This window comes from Bubalus kerabau, chromosome 3 (genome assembly GCF_029407905.1).
Source record: "Bubalus kerabau isolate K-KA32 ecotype Philippines breed swamp buffalo chromosome 3, PCC_UOA_SB_1v2, whole genome shotgun sequence".
In the NCBI taxonomy this organism is placed as follows: domain Eukaryota; kingdom Metazoa; phylum Chordata; class Mammalia; order Artiodactyla; family Bovidae; genus Bubalus; species Bubalus kerabau.
In genome coordinates, this window is record NC_073626.1 from 85,173,894 (window position 1) to 85,197,881 (window position 23,988).

Genomic DNA, 23,988 nt, shown 5'->3' on the forward strand with positions numbered 1-23,988 from the left:
TTTCTCAGCTATTTGTAAGGCCTCCTTAGACAACCATTTTGCCTCCTTGCATTTCTTTTTCTTGGGGATGGTTTTGGTCATCACCTTCTATACAATGTTAGGTTCCTCCATCCATAATTCTTCAGGCACTTTGTCTACCAGATCGAGTTCCTTGAAACTGTTCGTCATCTCCACTTATAAGAGATTTGATTTAGGTCATACCTGAGTGGCCTAGTGGTTTTCCCTACTCTATTCAGTTTGAGCCTGAATTTTGCAATAAGGAGCTGATGATCTGAGCCACAGTCTGCTCCTGGTCTTGTTTTTGCTGACTGTTTAGAGCTTCTTCATCTTTGGCTGCAAAGAATATAATCAGTCTGATTTGGGCATTGATCATCTGGAGATCAATGTATGTAAAATCAATCTCACTTGTTTCTCCTAGTTTGAAAAGCTCAAGATGATCTCTGATGTTCTTTCTTTTTCTTTCCACATCCACTTAGTGACTAACCATTCAATTTCTCCTCACTGTGTCTCCTTGTCCCTTTCTTCTATTCCCTCTGCTAAAGCCATGCCTCAGGGAAGTCCAGGGGCAGGAATGTAAGGAGAAGGTCAGTACTTAGCTTGTCTTGCCCCTTCTCATCTTCACAATATGAAGGATGTGGCAAGCTGCCACATTTATGTTTTATAATAGTCACTTGTCAGTTCAGAAACTTTGGATAGATGGCTGTTATTTTCCAGGCATTTAAGGCCCTCTACACAGTTTGGTGGGTGTGAAAGGCTCGACACACATCTTCCCTCCTCTCTACCCATTCTCTCTTTCTTTCTAGTTATTTTGAGGTATAATTGACAAATAAAATTGTAAACTATTTAAATACATTGTGGCAATTTGAAATACATTGTGAAAGAATTCCCACTATCTATTTAATTAACATGTCCATCACTTCACATATTATCGTTTTTTTATATATGAACATTTAAGTTCTGTCTTAGCAAATTTCCATTATATAATACAGTGTTGTCAACTGTAGTCGCTATGTTTCAGTTAGATCCTCAGATCTTATTCATCTTTTAGTTGAAAGTTTGTCCTCTTTTATCAATTTCTCTCTATTCCCCCATTCCCCCAGCCCCAGGTAACCTCTTCTACTCTGAGTTTGATTTTTAGATTCCACATGTAAATGAAACCATGCAATATTTGGCAGTCTTTGGCTTATTTTGTTTACTGTAATGCCCTGAAGGTCCATCTATGTTGTTACAAATGGCAGGATTTCCTTCTTTCTCATGGTTGAATAATATTCCCATGTGTGTGCATATGTATGTGTATGTATTATATATATATGTGTATTATATATACATATACACATATTTAACACATATTTAACATATCACATCTTCTTTGTCCATTTATCCATACATGGACACTTAGGGTGTTTCTATGTCTTGGCTATTGTGACATGGGAGTGTAGGTATCTCTTTAATATCCTATTTTTGTTTCCTTTGAATACATATCCAGAAGTGCAATTGCTGGATCGTATGGTAGTTTCTATTTTTAATTATTTTACTAACCTCCAAACTGTTTTCCATAGTGACTGCACCAATTTATGTTCCTACCAAGAGTGCACAAGGATTCTCTTTTCTTAACATTCTTGTCAGCACACATATCTTATAGTCTTGATAATAGCCATTCTAACAGGTATGACATGGTATCTTACTGTAATTTTGATTTGCACTTCCTTGATGATTAATGATGTTAAATACCATTTCTAATACTGATTGACCATCTGTAAATCTTTGTAAAAATATTCAGTTCCTCTGCCCATTTTTAAAATTGCATTTGTTAGGCTATCAGGTTGTATGAGTTCTTTATATATTTTGGATATTAGCCCCTTACCAGATACATGATTTGCAAATATTCCCTTTCTGCAGGTTGCCTTTTCATTTTGTTGGTGGTTTCTGTTGCTGAAGAAAAGCACAAGTTTTTTGGGTTTTTTAATGTTAATTCCTCATCATTTTCAGGATGCTTCTAACTCTAATCAGAAGATTTGACATCTCTTGTGCAAAAACCATGTTTCCTATGCTTTTAGAATAGAATAATTCCCCCAGCTTCATCTTTATTCCTCCTCGCTCATTCAAATTATACCTTTCCTTTACCTGCTTCGTGGAGAATTTTTTTAAAGATTCCAACATGGGATAATCTTACTTTCTCTGAATTTGTCTCTCTTGTGTTTTTATGTTTCATTTTAATTTATGTATAAGTTTAGGTAGTATATTCCTATGATATATATTTCTAAAGATGAAAAGGAAAATATAGTGAAAATTCTCCATTCCAACCTTGCTGCCAGCCAAATTCTTGTGCCTAAAGGCAACCAATAACAGTCTTGTGTATTCTTCCAGCCTGACTATATGTATATATATTCAAGTCAGTATTCAACCTACATGTTTTTAATTTCTCAGCCAGTCATATGCTACATGTATTATGTTATACCTCACTTTTTGGTACTGAATAATATATTTTGGATATCCTTATCAATACATAAAGGGCTTCCCTTTTTAAGATTGCATAATATTCTATTGATGGATATAACATGTTATGGGATAGACACCCCATCCTCTAAAGATGAACATTATTTTATTGTTTAAAGCTTATAACATTGTTAAATTCTCTCTTTTTAAATTCCCAACCAGAGGATGGGATTTGTGTTCCCCAGAGAAATTCTGTAACACAGTAGGTGTTCAAGAGAATTGATAAGTAAACTTTTAACCACAGTTTCACACAATCAGGTATGGGATATACAATGAAAATGTCAAATAAAATTCTAGTATTTCATGGGTTCAGTTCAGTTCAGTCGCTCAGTCGTGTCCGACTCTTTGCGACCCCATGAATCGCAGCACGCCAGGCCTCCCTGTCCATCACCAACTCCCGGAGTTCACTCAGACTCATGTCCATCGAGTCAGTGATGCTATCCAGCCATCTCATCCTCTGTCGTCCCCTTCTCCTCCTGCCACCAATCCCTCCCAGCATCAGAGTCTTTTCCAATGAGTCAACTCTTTGCATGAGGTGGCCAAAGTACTGGAGTTACAGCTTTAGCATCATTCCTTCCAAAGAAATCCCAGGGCTGATCTCCTTCAGAATGGACTGGTTGGATCTCCTTGCAGTCCAAGGGACTCTCAAGAGTCTTCTCCAACACCACACTTCAAAAGCAGCAGTTCTTCGGCGCTCAGCTTTCTTAACAGTCCAACACTCACATCCATACATGACCACAGGAAAAACCATAGCCTTGACTAGACGGACCTTTGTTGGCAAAGTAATGTCTCTGCTTTTGAATATGCTATCTAGGTTGGTCATAACTTTCCTTTCAAGGAGTGAGCACCTTTTAATTTCACGGCTGCAGTCACCATCTGCATTGATTTTGGAGCCCAGAAAAATAAAGTCTGACACTGTTTCCCCATCTATTTCCTACGAAGTGATGGGACCGGATGCCATGATCTTCGTTTTCTGAATGTTGAGCTTTAAGCCAACTTTTTCACTCTCCTCTTTCACTTTCATCAAGAGGCTTTTGAGTTCCTCTTCACTTTCTGCCATAAGGGTGGTGTCATCTGCATATCTGAGGTGATTGATATTTCTCCCGGCAATCTTGATTCCAGCTTGTGCTTCTTCCAGTCCAGCGTTTCTCATGATGTGCTGTGCATAGAAGTTAAATAAGCAGGGTGACAATATACAGCCTTGACGTACTCCTTTTCCTATTTGGAACCAGTCTGTTGTTCCATGTCCAGTTCTAACTGTTGCTTCCTGACCTGCATACAGATTTTTCAAGAGGCAGATCAGGTGGTCTGGTATTCCCATCTCTTTCAGAATTTTCCAGTTTATTGTGATCCACACAGTCAAAGGCTTTGGCATAGTCAATAAAGCAGAAATGGATGTTTTTATGGAACTCTCTTGCTTTTTCCATGATCCAGCGGATGTTGGCAATTTGATCTCTGGTTCCTCTGCCTTTTCTAAAACCAGTTTGAACATCAGGAAGTTCACGGTTCACATATTGCTGAAGCCTGGCTTGGAGAATTTTGAGCATTATTTTACTAGCATGTGAGATGAGTGCAATTGTGTGGTAGTTTGAGCATTCTTTGGCATTGCCTTTCTTTGGGATTGGAATGAAAACTGACCTTTTCCAGTCCTTGGCCACTGCTGAGTTTTCCAAATTTGCTGGCATATTGAGTGCAGCACTTTCACAGCATCATCTTTCAGGATTTGAAAGAGCTCCACTGGAATTCCATCACCTCCACTAGCTTTGTTCATAGTGATGCTTTCTAAGGCCCACTGGACTTCACATTCCAGGATGTCTGGCTCTAGGTCAGTGATTACACCATCGTGATTATCTGGGTTGTGAAGATCTTTTTTGTACAGTTCTTCTGTGTATTCTTGCCATTTCATGGGTAGATCTGGTAAATTTTAAGAAGTACTTGGATAACTTACACATTGCTTACATTTACTTTTTAATAGTAATTGGCTCAAATGATTCTTGGCCATATTTTTCCTAAGCTTTTACAAAGAAGCCAGAATTTTGGCAGGGTTGTGTTAAAAGCTTAAGGACCAACAACTAAAATGTAGTGTGCATTACCTAATGCATATAAATGAAATTCACTCTTGAATTGAAATTTTTTTTATAGCATCAGATGAAAATATTCAGGAAATTTAGCAAAGCATATAGTCATAATCACTGTAGACATTTTATATGTTTTAACAATTTAGTTTTGAATTTGAAATTTTAAAAAGGCACTATTTTTACTGCCTAAAAGCCTAAAAGTAATACCAAACTTGGAAAAATTACTGGAAAAAAATAAACAACACAATAATTTCCAAGTTGGTGAAAATTTTGGATACATCTTTGTCCTATGATTTTTATTGTTTAGGTGGTAAAATAAACCACAAGGGTGCGCTGTTTAACAGAACTATAGCATTCTGATTTTTCCAGTTTTTCCCCCCAAAGCATCCTTTGAATAAAGCAGAAAGAAAATACTGTACTGGAAATAGTTACATTATATTAGAAATAGCAAATGCTTATCTCTTGTGGGTGAACTACCAGGAAACTGAGCTAGAGAGAGAAATAACAGTAATGTGTGAGAAAATGATTTATAGTTAGCACAGTTTTATTCATTTTGAGTTTTTATTTTAATGTTCTTTAGTAATCACTGATAATTCTATTTGCCTTAGGCTTAGAGATAAGTCAGTCTGTAGCTTGGAAAAAATGTTGCTAACCACATCTATTTTATACTTTTTGGCAGTCTGTATTTAATAGTTTGCCTCATTCCTCTAAGGCATTTCTCAGCACTGGCAAATTAAGGTATTTGGATAGTGATTTTGGAGCATCAACTGAAAATATTCACATAAAAGGCTGTTGATTTTCTGAGCTAATTTTGGCAACCAGTCGTGCAGTTTCCAAAGAGAACTCAATGATGATCCTAGTTAGTAAAATAATTTGTCCTAACCTTTTGGGGGAACATTTCTGCATCTCTAATTCTATCCATCTACAGCATATATTTAAAAAGACTGCATAGTTTACTGTCACTTCTACAGTGTCATTTTCCTTGTAAAGGTGAAATACCTTGTTTTCTATGGAAATGTTCATTTGGAAGAGAAAACGATCCAATTAGAAATTTTCTGGCAGTTTTCCTTGGTTCTTTTAAAGCATTTTTTGAATATGATTCTGCCTGAAGATGTGAAATGCCATTTGTGCAACAACATATGTAAGAGCTGGCCCATGCTGTCATTTCATGGACTAGATCACATGTATCACTGCACAAAATGCATATACTTTTTTAAATAAGGTTGTCCTTGACTTCATACATGACAGAAGTCAGAAATGCAGTGGTATTGACTTAAAAGTGACTTAGAGTTGTGGGATTGAAACTAAGTTCAGAAATCCAGTTTCTGACCCATGTCTGCTGACCAAGTATCTGTGAAGAGCACATTTAATGAAATCAGTGGCCAAAGGACGTCCTAGTATTATTGACAAGTTAACCTTTTATGCTTATTTTACATTTGAAGAAGTGGAAGGAGAGTTGGACAGAAGCTGTAGTAATCTTTACCCATTGAATCCAAAGAATCTTTCGGAGAATTCTTCACACATTTGGTGTGACTTTGCTCCTTGGATGTGTGTGTATACAACAGAAAACTGCTTTTCCCTGCTACTAGCATGACATCTCATTTTCTTTAGGATATTGACTTTTGGCTGGAAACACAACCAGGAATGCTTTTGACTGGGCATTTCACTTGGTCTCATTTTGCTCTCTGCTGCAGACAAACACTCAAATGTTGAGAAACTGAAATTCTTTGCCATATAGTCTTATGCAAGTGAAATATAATACCTAGAGTGTTAGTTTTTTAACAGCTGATTTGTTTTTTTTTAAATACTTGACATTTTTCATCTCTTACCCAATTTCGTCTTTTAATATTTATCATGCTTTACAAATAGATGAGAGATTGTCATACATTTAGGAAATGTGCAAGCATATATTTGGACTTGCTTCACTTAATGAGTTTAATCTAGTCATTTTATGCAGAGTCATTAAGGTTGTTGTAATAGAGCATATATTTATAATTTTTCAGAAATATACCCCTTTTTAATTTTTTTCTCCATGTTATCTCATAACATTTGATTTTCACCTCTACTTTCCACTTATGATATAGAAAGTGGACCACACATATAATTCTCCAATTGCCTAGGAACAGTGGTTGCCATGGCATTTTCAGCTTGATATACAGTATACAGCTGTCTGTACTTCCAAAAATATGACTTGTTTCATTCAGTAGAGAAATGTACCAGCACAATAAAATATTTAATATGCTTCCTCTTTTAAGGTTTCCCCAGATACAAGACATACTTTGCATTGTACTTTTCATCAATTCTTGAAAGGGTCATAATCACACAAGGGCAGAAATTATGACTAATGTTTATATAACATTTGCTAATATTTCAGACAAGGCTCACTTTATTCATTTAATGTTCATGACATTCCTCTGAGCAATTACTTTTTAAGTTTCTGCCAGCTTTACCTCTGACCTAAATGCAAAGAACTAAGCACATTATAAAATTGCTAAATTTTAAAGAACAGTACTATTCAAAGAACAATAGGTCATTTGTGGAATTAGTGGGACTTTCACTTCCTTATCTAGTTTGCCTCTCTAAAGTACATATTCTGAGTACATATTAATAAATATCATTGTGGGACTACCCTGGTGGTCCAGCGGTTACGACTCCGCCTTCCAATGCAGGGGGCACAGGTTCAATCTTTGATCAAGGAACTAAGGTCTCACATGCTGCAGGGTACAGCCAAAACTTTTTTTTTTTTAAGTATCATAGAAAATAATCGGTGTTAGGGGTCTTCCTTTACAAGTTCTTGTAGGACAAAGCTTTCTTAGCCTTTCTACCACTGTGATATTTGGGACCACATGGTTCTAAAGACATGCCTTTCTCTGGTAACCAGCATATTAACAGAGGTCAGGGTGGAGAGAAGCTGGCCCCATTCCTGGAGCTTCAGTAATAAAAAGGTGGGGGTCACTTGGATAATGCTGGCCATACAGTCTGAACTCTCTTCTGGGATGAACTGAGTTGGTCCTAGTCTGTTCCCTTGATTGCTCCTTTACTCTGGTAGAGACCCTAATTCAGTTACCTGTAGAGTATTCTCCGCTGTGCCTCTAGACATCCCTCTGTTTTGATCACTATGACCACAGAGAACCATAGTTACCACTGTCCTCTTTTTAACTTGATCCTGATCTCGGCTTTCTCCTGGTTCATCTTGTCTTTTTTCATTCAAGATATACTACTTAGGCCCATATCTTCAGGCATTAAAAAATGTTATAAGTAAGGGATTACCACTAATAAGACTTGATTACATACTTTCTCAAAGTACTGGAGGATTGATAAAATGGAAGCAGATTGCCTGAGGGAGAGAAAAGTAAAACCCTTGAAAGAACAGGTGTAACACAGGTTGTAAAATTTGTGTTTTAGTTTTATTCTGATATGTGTGGAGAGGGCTGGAAAGAATTATTTTGTGGCAGAAGAAACCCTAGCCTGGCTTGAGAGAGACTCTTGAATCTGCCAGAGGTCTCTTATATTCTTCGTTTGGGGGTCATTTTTCTCATTGTCTTCTTCATCATCTTCTACCTTGAAGGACAAGACATTGAATTTTGTGGCTTGGGTTTCTCCTCTGTAGAATAAGGTTTTGTAACAAAATTTCCAAAAGTCTTTTTCAACTCTAGCATTATAAAATTGTTTTTTGTTTAAGTTGTTGTCATTTAAAATTGGGCTTTAACAAATGAAAGTGCTCTGTTGTAGGGGTCTTGGGTTTGGTCAGTGTTACACTAGACAGTGATAACTAGTCTTGGTATTACTCATCCAAAGACTTTTGAACCCTGAAGAAGGATAAATCATGGGCTAAGTGAGATCTTTCTCCTTGAACTCTTGATTGTAACACAAAAAGCCAACACATGTGTTTTGGGCATCCCTTAAAAGAGGCTGAAGGTAATAAAATTTGAGGAAGGTATGCTCAGATTAATGAGTCTGTTAACCAGACAACACAGATGTTATTATCATTGACTAACAATGAGTTTGCCACTGTTATGCCAGAAACTTGGAAAACTTAGCAGTGCCACAGGACTGGAAAAGGTCAGTTTTCATTCCAATCCCAAAGAAAGGCAATGCAAAAGAATGCTCAAACTACTGCACAATTGCACTCATCTCACACGCTAGCAAAGTAATGCTCAAAATTCTCCAAGTGAGGCTTCAACAGTACATGAACTGAGAACTTCGAGATGTTCAAGCTGGATTTAGAAAAGGCAGAGGAACGAGAGATCAAATTGCCAACATCCGCTGGATCATTGAAAAAGCAAGAGAGCTCCAGAAAAACATGTACTTCTGTTTTATTGACTATGCCAAAGCCTTTGACTGTGTGGATCACAACAAACTGTGGAAAACTCTTCAAGAGATGGGAATACCAGACGACCTGACCTGCCTTTTAAGAAATCTGTATGCAGGTCAGGAAGCAACAGTTAGAACTGGACATGGAACAACAGACTGGTTCCAAATAGGGAAAGGAGAACGTCAAGGCTATATATTGTCACCCTGCTTATTTAACTTATATGTGGAGTATATCATGAGAAACGCTGGACTGGAAGAAGCACAAGCTGGAATCAAGACTGCTGGGAGAAAAATCAGTAACCTCAGATATGCAGATGACACCACCCTTATGGCAGAAAGTGAAGAGGAACTAAAAAGCCTCTTGATGAAAGTGAAAGAGGAGAGTGAGAAAGTTGGCTTAAAGTTCAACATTCAGAAAACGAAGATCATGGCATCTGGTTGCATCACTTCACTTCCCATCACTTCATGGCAAATAGATGGGGAAACAGTGGAAACAGTGACAGACTTTATCTTTTTGGGCTCCAAAATCACTTTGGAGATGGTGATTGCAACCATGAAATTAAAAGACGCTTGCTCTTTGGAAGAAAAGCTATGACCAACCTAGACAGCATATTAAAAAGCAGAGACATTACTTTGCCAACAAAGGTCCATCTAATCAAAGCTATGGTTTTTCCAATAGTCATGTATGGATATGAGAGTTGGACTCTAAAGAAAGCTGAGCACCAAACAACTGATGCTTTTGAACTGTGGTGTTGGAGAAGACTCTTGAGAGTCCCTTGAACTGCAAGGAGATCAAACCAACCCATCCTAAAGGAAATTAGTCCTGAATATTCATTGGAAGGACTTATGCTGAAGCTGAAACTCCAATACTTTGGCCAGCTGATGTGAAGAACTAATTCATTTGAAAAGACCCTGATGCTGGGAAAGATTGAAGGTGGGAGGAGAAGGGGATGACAGAGGATGAGATGGTTGAATGGCATCACTGACTCAATGGTCATGAATTTGAGTAAACTCTGGGAGTTGGCAATGGACAGGGAGGCCTGTCATGCTGCAGTCCATGGGGTCACAAAGAGTCGGACAAGACTGAGCAACTGAACTGAACAGTGACTTTAAAACTAGATGATTCTAAGACAAATGGTTTGGTAGGCTTGGCCACTCAGAATCCTCTGAAGAGATTTAACTTGTTAGTAACTCTAAAAGTCACAAGTGAAAGGTGGTGGTAGTCATTTAGACATCTGTAAGTGGATCCTGCTCTAATCTCATTGCTACCTCTTGTAGAATTCATTTCAGGGGATTGATAGAAACAGCATTAAAATTAGCAGAATAGATGCCTGCTTATATAGTGTGGATTTGAGAGCTCCAGGCCCTGAGACTGCTTCCCTATTTCTCCTTTCCCTAATTATAGTTGTCTGATACCTGGAATATCACCCCTATTGCTTATACTCCTTCACTGATATGACTTTTTAAAATCTAAGGTGACTAAAGCAAGCTTAGACTTTCAGTGCTATCAATGAAGGATCTTAAAACAGGATTACAGAGAGAATTAAAAAATAGAGTATGTAAGTTCTAAATGTTTAGGAGTCTTGACAAAGTGCTGCCCAAGGGGGAAAAGGGTATAGAAAAAGCAGGATTCAAGACAGCAAAGGAAACTTGCTCTAGACCCACCAAACGATAGCATACTGTGTGAAAAACCATCATAGACAAAGAAACTGGCACGTATGCCTTCATCCAGCACAAGTCAAAACTGGTGTGCATTTGTCTGTGTGAGTGTATGCAGGTATAAGGTAAAGGTTGGACAACAAAATTTCTAGGAGGTAACCGGTATTTACTGATATTTACAGTGATGTTTCTTTTTTTTTTTTTTCTCATCAACATATGCACTGTTTGAATCTCATGGGAGATTGTGCTAACTTTATGATCAAATCAATAATAAAACCAATTTCTTTGTAATAAGAAAAACCTACATTCAGAGCTTTGCCTATTTTGAAATTCAATAGAACATCTTATACTTCTATATTACATTCACTCTGGTATAATAGTTATGTTTAAAGTTTAAGAAAATTGATTTGTCGTTTAAGTTGCAAAAGTATTTTAGAATTCTATCAAGAGTTAAGAGTTAGGAATTCCCTGGCGGTCCAGGGGTTAGGACTCCATGTTTTCACTGCAGAGTTCAGTTGTTGGTCAGCGAACTAAGGTCCTGAAAGTTGTGGTTTTGGCTTAAAAAAAAAAAAAAAGTTAAAGCATGACCTTCAGTTAAATGGAAATTTAGTCATTAGGATAGAAATGATTAATCCATAGTAAATTAGGAAAAGCTAATGTCAATTATAAGGTATTATTTTACAGCATTTATTGAGAGTGTCCAAATTGGAGAAGGATAATGGGAATCTGTGCCTAAAGAAGAAAAGAAAATTATATGAGTTTTAAGACAATTTTAAGAGATTGCTTAAGTTCTCTCTAACCCAACCCCGCCTTACATGGAAAATCGTATTATAAACAAACTAAAATCCAAAAGCTTCTAATAGAAACACTTAACAATGTCATTGAGGTTGAATCACTGTATTTCCATCCTTTGATTTAGTCTTTTTATTTTCCTAATTGTATTCTCTTTTAACCAGAATATATTGATTTCAATGATCCACATCAGGTAATTCAACTGTGATTAATAAGTAATTTAATAACTACTACAGTTCTAGTACTAAGTAAATCTATTGAATGCCATTCAATTCTATTTTCTTCAGCTAAATTTACTTTTATTTTGAACCAGTGAATTCTGATCTGGATGTAAATTATGAGGGATTAACTATCTGGCACGGTTTTCAGCTTGACCTTGTCACTTTCATTAGTGAATTCTGTTTATGCAGTAATTTTTTTTTCACAGGCAATAAAATTCAGTGATGTACGTTACTATTAGAGGTGTAGTTTTTGCTGAAGGCAGTCAGACTTACTGACTCTAACTAAAATAAATAATTGGAGATTTCTAATCATTAACCAAAGCATTTTTTCCCATAGTAAGAAGAAACCTCTGTTTTCTTGTTTTGTAAATCCTCTGGACTTAAATATAATATGATCTCAACTCCTTTTGGAGAAGGAAATGGCAACCAACTCCAGTACTCTTGCCTGGAAAATCCCATGGACGGAGGAGCCTAGTGGGCTACAGTCCATGGGGTCACGAAAAGTCAGACATGACCGAGCAACTTCACTTTCACTTTTCACTTTCATGCATTGGAGAAGGAAATGGCAACCCACTCCAGTGCTCTTGCCTGGAGAATCCCAGGGACGGGGGAGCCTAGTGGGCTGCGGTCTATGGGGTCGCACAGAGTCGGACACGACTGAAGCAACTTAGCAGCAGCAGCAGCAACTCCTTTTAAAAATTTCCATTATAATTTGAACAAAGGAAATGTACCTTGGCTAGTTGGTAAAAACTAAAGACAGTTCTAAGCAGTTCTTTTATTTTAAATGTTTGCACTAAATGTATGAAATATTTCAGATTTATATACTTTAATACACCCCCCCCCCACTAAGATTTAACAAACTGGTATTAAACATTTAGCTTTCATTAAACTCCTTTAACGTCTGATGAAGGTATGATGAAGCTGCCTGAAGTGACTTAAAGTGGAGTTTTACACACAGTGGAATTGTTTTGTAAAGTGGACTAAGCACAAGCTCCTGCAGTTGTTTGAGGTTGACTATACCTGAGACTGACTCTAGTAAGACTCCCACCACCACCAGCACTAAAGAAAGGACCAGTCTTAAATACCTCCTTTTACCTATACTTTTTGCTCTAACCCCTAATTATAACTGTCATTTGCTTATTTACACTTTCACGTGCTTGAAAATAGGCAAATTACGTGTCATAACATGAGCTACTATTTGTGGAGCAGGTTCCCTGTACCAGGTGCAGCACTCTGCCTGACACAGGTCATTTCACAGGAGCATCCAGCCCCAGTGAAGCAGGTACTGTTACTTGTCCCACTTTGTGGAGGAGGAAGCAGAAGGTTGCAGGGACCGTAAATGCTATGCTGTCCTGGTGCAAGCCCTGGCACTGACTCCAAAGCCCCTGTGTTTGGTAACCATTACATTGCCTCTCTTCCAGCTTGCAAACCCTCTGTAAACTTCTCTCCAATTAGACAGATTCACACTCAGCATCCTGGGTAGCTCAACCCTGATGAATGAAAGAGTAGAACCACTGGGAGTCGATTAAGGAGCATATTCCTGAAGTGCACAAAATGGGGCTGAAGAATACATAATGCCCTTCCTCACCCTTTTTTATTTCTTTACTATTTTATATAGGCACTCATGATGTGTTTACTTAAATAACTGCATTGGTTTAGTATGTCTACTTTTTAGAACATACTAAACATATGTAAACATATGTCTACTTTTTAGACATACTACTTGTGTACTGGATACTTGTGTACTGGATCTGTTATTCTACAAGTATCCCAAGGTACATGCCAGTTTTCTTGGCTACAATCTATTTAGAAATACCTAGATCTTCTTCCTTAAATGCGCTTTCTTTTTCTGCAGGTTTTTACCCAAGAGAAATGTTTTCATATAGGATCCAGGGGTTCCTTCAGTTTAATCTTAATAGCGATATTTTAATTAACATGGAATAAGTCCAAGTTTGATTTTCTCTTGGCTGCTGCTTAGCTGATTAAAATTCTTTTCTAACAGCCTCTAAACACACACACACATATTTAAAAACTCTTGTGGCGCTCTCTTATAGGACAACAAAAAATGTATATTAAGCTATTCTTTGAATGCTAATATCATTCATATCTCAGAATGAAAGTAATATTCCCATCACTAATTGAGGCTTATTTTTTAAACTCATCATTCTTACTCCTTAAAAAATCCTGCCTGGTCCATCTTACAGCATCCGTTAAGTTTACATTTTTGTCATCAATTTAATAAGCTCTTATCATTAATTATAGCATGGAATCAAGTGATATAGTTAACATAAGTTGACCTGGTCACACGCAGTGATGATCATGTTCTCTTCAAAGGTCTTTGTTCTTAAGTCTGTATGACCCATGTGCTAGTCTAGAAACACAAGTCCATTTGCTTTCATTACACACCCGTACAATAGAGGAAGGGGATAAATCTTACAGAATAAGGTTATAAAACGTATGCTCCCTGCAAGACATTCATGGCTTTGCCCTTCTAACATGCATTCCCTCAACTGTCTTCACAAATGCTACTAAAAATAGTTTAACATTTGTGATGCTGAAATATGTATATTTTGACAAATTTTAAATTATTTATCCATAGAAATATAAATATCCTGTACAAAAAAAAAGTTAGCTTATTTTAAGACCTCTAGGATGATAAATGAAATACATGACTTTATTTTTACTCTGTCTTTGAGTTATTCAGTCCATATAAATTTGTGAATCTCTGTATATACATTTCTCCCTTTTTTTAATTTCTGTGCTATCTGCTTTATTATATTATAATCACATTTTAAGAGCTCTAACTCTTAAACAGATATAGTTGTCTGAGAAATTCATGTTGTGACTGCCTTTGTCAGGTCAGAGAAAAGACCAATAAATGACTGGGAAAACCAATAAAGTGGCTGGGAACTTGACCTGGAGGGGAACACAAGTTGTTTTCAGATGACATGAAAGCAGTCAGTCCAGAGATGGGAAACATGGCGTCAGCGTAGAATTAGGAGGACCAGATGAAGCCATGGCTTCATGCACTCACCAGTTACTTCCTGATCACCTACTGTGTTTCTTTTGATAAACTAGGTCTGTGATAGGAATGAGGCATACTTGAATAGGGCTTTACAGAAGTAATCTCATCAAGATATAAAATGACATTTTTACTGCTTTTGATATTTTAGATCAGTGTTTCAAAAAGTGAAGTGCCGCATTGTTTTAGGAGAATTTTTGGCCTTCTTCCTAACCATCCCTAAATTTGTTACTTTTATAGGATGGCAAGTGAACATTTCCAAACACAGACACATCATCATAAGAAGGTTTTTATTTAAACTTTATGTTCTACTCAAAATGATATTTAAATACTGCTGATTTATCACTACATTCCTTTCTCATCTCTTATCATCAAGGGCCTTTCTCCTAATTATTTAAAGGTCCAAGCAGCATATGGGTGAGGACCCACCCATATGCCCATCCAGGTGAGGTGCGTCAGGGGGTGACCCTCTAATTTAATCAGAATTGGCTTTAGTGACTCAGAATCAAAATCTGGGTTTGGGTGGCAGGCTCTAACTCATTTCATGCTGGATTTTGGAGACGTCTGAAGGGTTCTTTGGAGAAGGCAATGGCACCCCACTCCAGTACTCTTGCCTGGAAAATCCCATGGATGGAGGAGCCTGGTGGGCTGCAGTCCATGGGGTCGCTAAGAGTCGGACACGATTGAGCGACTTCACTTTCACTTTTCACTTGCATGCATTGGAGAAGGAAATGGCAACCCACTCCAGTGTTCTTGCCTGGAGAATCCCAGGGACAGGGGAGCCTGGTGGGCTGCCATCTATGGGGTCGCGCAGAATCGGACACGACCGAAGTGACTTAGCAGCAGCAAGGGGTTCTGTAGAAGGGACCAGAGTAATGAGAGGAGAGGAGATTGATGGTTGCAGCTATTTATCAACTGGTACAGAAGTCTAATGTTTCAGTTACTGATAAGGTCAGCCTGGTGCCACCGTCTGACCCCTTGTTAAAATGACTTAACCATAGTGAGAGGTGTGTTCCGCCAAGTGCCTGCCACTGTGGACCAGAGCCTGCTTCTGTCCCTGTGAGATGATCTGCCTTCCACTTTGGTACCTAACAGACAACAGCTGACTCAAAATTTTCTCTGGGAGGGCAGGCTTTCTTCCTTCTCTGATGGAAATATGACAATATTTCAAAAGAGTAATTGGCTGAACTTTTTGTGGTGTGTAGCAAAACATAATGACTAATAAACATCTTACGAACTAGACTGCTTTCCTTAGCTGTACTTACATTGTCTCATAAGATTGGAATGGCCCAAGCTTTACATACTCTCCAAATTTATCAAGAGCCTCTATTTGCAAATGAAGAAGGCAATTTTTGGTTCATTTCTCTCATTCATTCAACAAATATTTATCGAGAATCTTCTATGAACCAGACATTGTTCTGGAGATACAGCAGTGAGCAAAATAGGAGGAAAAAACATCCGGACCCTAAGAGTCAAACCTGGTGGAAGCAACAATAAACAAGGTAAACAGGCCAATCCTGTAGTCTGTTAGAGAAAGATTAAACATTGACAGTAAATATCCCAGGCGGCACTAGTGGTAAAGAACCCACCTGCCAATGCAGAGTACACAAGAGATGTGGGTTCAATCCCTGAGTCGGGAAGACCCCCTGCAATAGGAAATGGCAACCCACCACAGTTTTCTTGCCTGGAGAATCCCATGGACAGAGGAGCCTGGCAGGCTATGGCCCATAGGGTTGCAAAGAGTCAGACAAGACTGAATTGGCTTAGCACAAGCACACAAGCACATAAATCAAGCTAGGAAGAGAGATTGTGTGTGGGTGGGTAGGTGGGGGGAGGGAGTCAAGGAGGAGCTCACTGAGAAGTGACATTTGAGAAATGACCTGAAGAAAATGAAAGGGTAAGATGTTAAGTTACAAAAAGAGCATTCCAGGGATAGGGAACAGCAAGGGCAACCATCCTGAGGTGAGAACACTCCTTCTGGCACATTCAAGAAGCAACGCGAAGGCCAGTGTGGCTCACTCCGCTCCACACTTGGAGGAGGTCAGAAAGATCTAGGTGCTGGGTCACTGATAACCTTAGAAGTCATTACAAGGACTTTGGCTTTTCTGTATCACTTGGGAAATTATTAGGGGGTTTTGAACAAAGTGCTTTCACCTGATTTTTTTAAGATTTATTTATGGCTGTGCTCAGTCTTCAGTTGCTGCATATGGGCCTTTTCCAGTTGGGCTGAGTGTGGGCTACTCTTGCCTGTAGTGTGTGGGCTTCTCATTGCAGTGGTTTCTCTTGTTTCAGAGCATGGGCTCTAGGCGTGTGGGCTTTGGTAGTTGTGGCACATGGGTTCAGTAGTTGCAGCTCACGGGCTCTAGAGCACTGGTTCAGTAGTTGTGGCCCACAGGCTTAGTTGTTACCTGGCATGTGGGATCTTCCCAGATCAGGGATTGAACTGGTGTCTCCTGCTTTGACCAGGCAGATTCTTTACCACTGAGCCTCCAGGGAAGCCCCTTGATTTTTGTCTTAACAGGCGCCTTTGCTGCTATGTTGCGGAAGGACTGTAGGGAAGCAGTGTGGAAGAAGCAATCCAGGTAGAAGGTTCTTAGTGGTGACTCAGGCTCTGTGGTAGCAGTCGAACCTGATGAGCCAACAGGATAGACTTGATGTGCAGTGTGAGAGACAGAGGATGAGGAAGCATGACTCCACAAGTTCTGGCCTAAACAAATGGAAGAATGACTTGCTTTTTATTGAAACAGGGAAGACTGTGAGAACAGGATTATTTTTAATGGGGGAGATGAAAGGAGGGATTATCAGGATCTTAGTTTTAGACACGCTGAGTTTGAAATGGGCTTTGATACTAAATGAAGATCAGACAGAGGTCCAGGAATGGGGACATAGTTTGGAATCACCACCATATAAATAATACAAATATTTATTTATATAAATAAATATAGAAAATATGTATACAAGGTCCAAGATCTGTAAATAATATAAATAATACAGAAAACCTAGAGATAGTGGAGATTACTAAGAGTGAGCATAGATATTAAAGAGAATATGTCCAAGGACTAGATGAAAAGGAACACACACAGAAATAGAAAGTTAGATGTATGCAGAATAAGGATATAGTATTCTGGATGTAAGAAAAAAGAGACTTTAGAGGATGGTCAGCTATGTAATGCTGCTAATATGTCCAATAAGTGAGCTCATGTGAAGAGTTGACTCATTGGAAAAGACCCTGATGCTGGGAGGGATTGGGGGCAGCAGGAGAAGGGGACGACAGAGGATGAGATGGCTGGATGGCATCACTGACTCGATGGACGTTGAGTTTGGGTGAACTCCAGGAGTTGGTGATGGACAGGGAGGCCTGGTGTGCTGTGATTCATGGGGTCACAAAGAGTCGGACACGACTGAGCGACTGAACTGAAGAAGTAACCTCTGATTTAGTCAGGGAGGAGGTCATTGATGACTTTCATAGTATAAAGTAAAAACTCCGTTTTCTACCAATGTAGGGAAAGCCCAGTTCTTTCCTACTATGTGTTTCTTCCCTGAGTCTTCTCTGCTACTCACACAAAATATTTCACTTCTGCTCACCAGATGTGTGGCAGGAACCAGGGCCCAAGACCAATATTAGAACAAGAGATGATTCTAGTGTTCCTGTCAGTTAGGAAGGTTCAAGGGTTTTAGGAGCTCTGTGCCAGCAACAGGGACAGAGACCTTAATGTATTTCTATTATCTCACAGACAGGAATAGTTTTAATGGATCAAAGACTGAGAGAAGTCTGATTGGAGGGGTTCAAGTGGCAGATGAGAAATGGGAGAAAAAAATTATGAATAACTCTTTTAAGCAGGTTTGTTGTAAAGGTCAAGAGCAAGATGACATGGCGATGGGCCAGGAGGCACTGGCCAGCCTGCTGACAGTCACATGCTGTGAGTGTGAGCGTCAGCTGGGTATAGAGTCAAGGACCTCAGATGACCTTGCTTTTGGTAAACATATAGATTTTTGAAATGTTTGTCATTGATGTATTGTGCTAAAAAGAGAAAGATCAAGCCAGTCTCAATGTACAAATATTCTTCCCTTTTTCACTTCTGACTTTACTCCAGTAGTTTCCTCTAGATTTTTCTTTGGAAGCTAGTTTTTATGAGTCATGTACATTTTAATTAGTTGTTTATATGCCTGCCTCCCATTCTAGCCTGACTTTCTTGAGAAGAACCATGTTTTATTTTTCTTTACATATCCATTTCTGGCACATGGCAGATACTCTGTAAATGCTTCCTGACTGGTAAGCTCCATGTTGGCATGTGATGTGTTTGAATGGAAAGGTCAGTGTCTTCCTAAAGCTTGCTGTTCATTTTTGAATGGAGATTCCATTTGGTTGTTTTGTTTTCTATAGAGTTCCTATGGAGCAGGCAGGGTGAGGACGGGTTCTCTGCAGCTCAGCAGCACATCTGCTGGGAATTCATCTTTGAAAAGGACAAAGCGAAAAGCACCTTCCCCGCCCTCGAAAACAGTCCTGCTGCAAAGTGATGAGAACAGTCATGTGACTGGTAATGTTAATTTTCCCATTAACATTACATTTGTGCTGTATTTTCTTTAGACAACAGAGATGATATGTTATAAATCATGTCTTTTTATTAAATAATAATAGTTCTTAAACTTAACTTTTAATTAATTGATTTTAATAGTAATACTTAGATTGTCCCTGATTATTCTCACCACCTTTGAAAAATCTGCAACCTAACAAAGTGTAAAGCTGTATAGCTCCATGATCCTAAAATGAGCATATTATAATTTATGAGTCTATTAAGAAGATACTATCTTTCCAGGACTGACTACATGTAGGATTGGGAATCTAACCAGATTTAGCTGTATCAGAGCTAGACAAGTAAAGTGTTTTCTAACGAGGTTAGGGCTATCTCTTTCTGAATTATATAAACGTCACTAAGTTAGGCTAGTAAGGAATTGTTTCACTGGTGAACGTGACCTGCCTGCTTATAGGTTATGTCTCTTCTGTCCTCTAGCCACGCAGTCAGTACCTGCAGTTCCTACCGACAGTGGTGTAGAAGTGAGCTCTTCGGAGGGCCTGTCCAGCCCAGGTAGGACACCTCTGTTCCTCATCTTGTAACCACTGAGAAAGAACTTCCAGTAGAGTTGGGGAATGAAGTTAGAAGCTACTTGTAATGCTCTGTACAGGAAGGAGATACAGATACTTTGACTCCATTTCCCACCAGGGAGGGGCTTCCCTGGTAGCTCAGTTGATAAGAGTCTGCCCTCAGTGCGCAAGATATGGGTTCAATCTCTGGTCAGGAAGATCAGAGAAGGAAATGGCAACTCATTCCAGTATTCTTGCCTGGAAAATTCCATGGACAGAGGAGTGGCTATAGTCCATGGGGTCACAAAGAGTCGGATACGACTGAGTGGCTAACACCCACATTATACAGTATGAAATGAAAAATATTCCCCTCCTGAGCTCAGAGCATGAAATACAGCAATCAGAATTTTAATTCTGTGATGGTGATAAATATAATTTCTTCCAAAATGCCTTTCGGCCTCTGTTTGCTTAATTCTGTTTTCTAAGTGCCATCACCGCAGATTTTACTTCTTTGGCAGAAGCCTCCCTCGGCCCTGGGAATGAACAGTGCGCTGTGCCCCAGCTGCCCGCCGAAGCCCCTGTCTCGGGGTGCCCTGGAACGCCTGAGGCTGCTGCCACATCTCTGCCCTGTAAGTTACCTGGCCTTTCCTCAGTGGCTAAAAATGAAAGCAAAAATAATTCATGTAACAACCACAATAGTGTTGGATACAGTGAGCATTTTTCTGAATAAATGACTTTTTTTTTTAAAGTTCACAAGAATAGCTTTAATCTAATACAATTCTGTTTTAGCAAAGGGTAGTGTTTGTCAAACAATTTTGCCCTTTTGACTCTTTCCAGGAAAAATATACAAGATGTCCCTAAAGGCTTAGTGAAATTTTAAGCTTTAATAACATAAGATGCTACAAACTAAGTTTATTTGAATTTCTTTTACACAATTGAATTTTGTGAATTTTAAATTTTATTTTTGTTTCAATTTTGTAACCTTTAGAAGGATTGAAAAAATTATGATAAATATATTCAAATTATAGAAAGCTAAGTAAATGTAAAAGAAATTTCAATAATTACACTTTCAAATGATATTTTTGTAAATTTTTTTTTTAAAACACACTTTGGGAGTTGTTGTATCTTTAAACTACACTAAAGGTTTGGATATTCTGTTCTTTGAAAGTGAATTGTCTTCCCTTAGAATGTATGAAGCTGAAATATGATAGTTGCGATATAACATCTGTGAAAAGTATTCATTGTTCACAGCCCCTGCCTCATTTTGTTATAATCGTTGTTATTGTTGTAGTTCTAAAATTTGGTCATTTGCCCATAGTATCAGTAAACAAACTTGATTTAATATTTTTTAAAGCTTGGGAAAATCTGTACTAATCAAATAACAAAGTGTGAAAGTGCTCTTGGATGATTAGAATTTTTTTTAAAAGAATCACAGCCTTTTCTAAGATTTTTAATGACAGGAATGAATTTATTTAAGAAAGCCTACATAATGCTTGGGCTTCCCAAGTAGTACAACGGTGAATCTGCCTGCCAATGTAGGAGATGCAGAGTTCAGTCCCTGGGTTGGGAAGATCCCCTGGAGTAGCAAATGGCAACTCACTCCAGTATTCTTGCCTGGTGAATTCTATGGACAGAGGAGCCTGGTGGGCTACAGTTCATGGGCTCACAAAAAGTCAGACACAACTGAGCATGCACACATATAATGCTTGTAACTCCTAAGTATAAGTGGCTCAGATGGTAAAGCGTCTGCCTACAGTGCGGGAGACCTGGGTTCCATCCCTGGGTCGGGAAGATCCCCTGGAGAAGGAAATGGCAACCCACTCCAGTATTCTTGCCTGGAAAATCCCATGGACTGAGGAGCCTGGTAGGCTACAGTCCATGGGGTAGCAAAGAGTTGGACACGACTGAGCGACTTCACTTCATAAAACCCCAGAAAAATAATTTGAAAAGACTTGAAACATGTGACTCATTCTTCATACTTTAGGACCAGTTTCTCAGTGAGGACCTCATGCTTAAAATTGTGTATCTATATAAAATACTTGTGATTGTGAAGAGAGAAATAGGGAGAAAGATCAATAATTTGCTAAATGTTACCTTGGTTAATTTCAAAAGAGCTTAGCATATATCAAGGAGCCATCTATAAAACACACTTGCATCTAAACCGTAATGGCCATTAAGTTTTCCTGGATACATTTTTAAAATTATGTAAATACGCTCTTAATATATAGATGTCATATCTATATAGTTACTTTAAAGGCATAATATTGTACATTGGCATCAAAATAACTATTTCATGTCACAATAAAGACTTGTATGTATAAGTATGGGCACATATTTATATAAATTTACTTAGAGTCAAATTATTTTTTCTTAGTAATCTACTTTTCGATTTATAACAAAAATGTTGTTAAAATTCCCCATATTTATTAAAAATCACAAATGGCATACTACTCTGTCTATATGCGTAAAAACAAATACATTTTAAGTATTTCAAATATTCTTCAAATATATTAAACTTTTTGTTAAATTTTGTAGATGTGCAGATCACTACAATTCAATGCTATACTACTTTTTTCCCCTCCCTCAATTGGGGCAAAATTAAACTTTGTTCAGCTGCTATTGTGTGGGTGGAGGAACTGAATTATATTCAAATAAGCAGAGATCCAAAACTTCATTCTTTGGTTTAAATATACTTTCAGAACTTGTGTGGACACTAACCACTTAGGATGGCTCCTTGTCTTTTACCCTGTTGGCCATTTGTTGTTAGAAATAATAATAAAACCATTTTATTCAACAAAATATTAACCACAGCCATTGAAAAGAATCATACACACACACACACACATATTGATATGGGACAACCTTTAAGATACAGTTGAGTGGAGAAACAAAAGTTGAAAACATCAGATACATGATGGTTCCATTTATATTAAATAATCCAACAAGAAAAAGAGAAGGAAATGTATGTGTATCTGCTTAAAAGGTATATGCTCATTATACTTTGATAATATAGAGAAAAGACTTAATGGAAGTTGCCTCTGAGAATCAAACTCAAAAGGAATTAAAATCAATTTTCATAGCATAATGCTTATTCTATTATCTTAAAAATTATATTAAGCATCTAAGTAAGTGGCTTTTAACTTTGGTTACACACTAGAATCACCCAAAGAATCTTAAAAATTCTTGGTCCTGTCCTTCAGAGATTTCAATTTAACAGATGTACAGTAGAGGTGAGCATCAGTATTTTTAAAGAATGCTCAGACAATTCTCAATCACAGTACTGATAACTACTGAGTCACACTTTATAATTACACTTGTAGACTATCTAAAAATTTGTGTTCTTTTTGTTTACATTTAATGCTATTGGATCAAGGTAAAAGTCATTTAAATTGAAAGACACGTTCTTAAATGAAATATATAACTTGAAGTTTATAAGCTTAAGTAACCATTTTTTCTACCACAAAGAAAACCTAGAGCGATAGCATATTTTTAGAAATGCATGTCTGCGATAATCTGATTATACATTAACATAATTATTCACCATTAGACAAGTATTTTGCTATTAGCTTTGAATCAGAATTTAAAAGAGTCCAGCTAATTATTATTTTAAAAATTCCTTCCTTGCCAGAATTGCATTGGATAAATGAGACAAATTAATATTTAGGATTATATCTTCATTTCTTTGTAGCTGGAATAAGCTCTGATTATAGCCTTGAAGAGATAGATGAAAAGGAAGAACTGAGTGAAATGCCTAAAGATGAGGCTGAAAATACTTCTCTGAAGTCACAAGACATTCCTACTGTATCTACTGATATAATAAATACACTGAAAAATGATCCTGACTCAGCCCCTGGCAGTGCTACTGGAGAGTCCTCACAAAACTTCAAAGAAGAAAAACAAGGAACTAGAAACACAGATGAACAGTAAGTAGTCCGTATGCCAGAAGTGGTGGTGGTGCTTTGTTTAACTGATAGTAGTCTTCTGAAATACAGAAATGATATTTTAAACACAAGTGAATCATTTCTTTATACTTTATCCCTTTTACCATCATTAAAAAAACTTTATTCATAGAGTATCTATTTACATGTGATTGGTTTTAAATAAAATCAAACCCAGTGGTTTTGGTGTCCCTGTGCCAGATAAACCACAACGTGTAGTTATTTTGTATGAATATGATTAGCATTTTTGTTTCTGTTGTGTTTGTTTTGCCTGTTACCTATTTGGCCAAAATGAAATATTTAATCTCAATTTGCACCAAATACTCCTAAAGAACTTTTACTGACTGGTTTATAAAACAATTCTGTATATTAGAATATGATGTTA

At 37.8% G+C, this 23,988-nt stretch overlaps 1 protein-coding gene and 1 long non-coding RNA gene across 5 annotated transcripts in view; one reads left to right on the forward strand and one right to left on the reverse strand.

Annotated features, from left to right (window-relative positions):
* The window catches only part of COBLL1 (cordon-bleu WH2 repeat protein like 1), a 165,706-nt gene that overhangs the window by 125,214 nt on the left and 16,504 nt on the right, over positions 1 to 23,988 (forward strand). Inside the window, exons 9-12 of the mRNA XM_055572396.1 lie at positions 18,967 to 19,120; positions 19,595 to 19,669; positions 20,184 to 20,294; positions 23,354 to 23,588. Coding sequence (XP_055428371.1) covers positions 18,967 to 19,120; positions 19,595 to 19,669; positions 20,184 to 20,294; positions 23,354 to 23,588 — 575 coding nt within the window. The remainder of the gene's footprint in view (positions 1 to 18,966; positions 19,121 to 19,594; positions 19,670 to 20,183; positions 20,295 to 23,353; positions 23,589 to 23,988) is intronic.
* LOC129646364 (uncharacterized) overlaps positions 23,522 to 23,988 on the reverse strand; it is a 51,377-nt gene continuing 50,910 nt past the window's right edge. For all 4 annotated transcript variants that reach the window (XR_008711886.1, XR_008711884.1, XR_008711883.1 and 1 more), the window contains one exon: positions 23,522 to 23,646. This is a non-coding gene — a long non-coding RNA (uncharacterized LOC129646364). The remainder of the gene's footprint in view (positions 23,647 to 23,988) is intronic.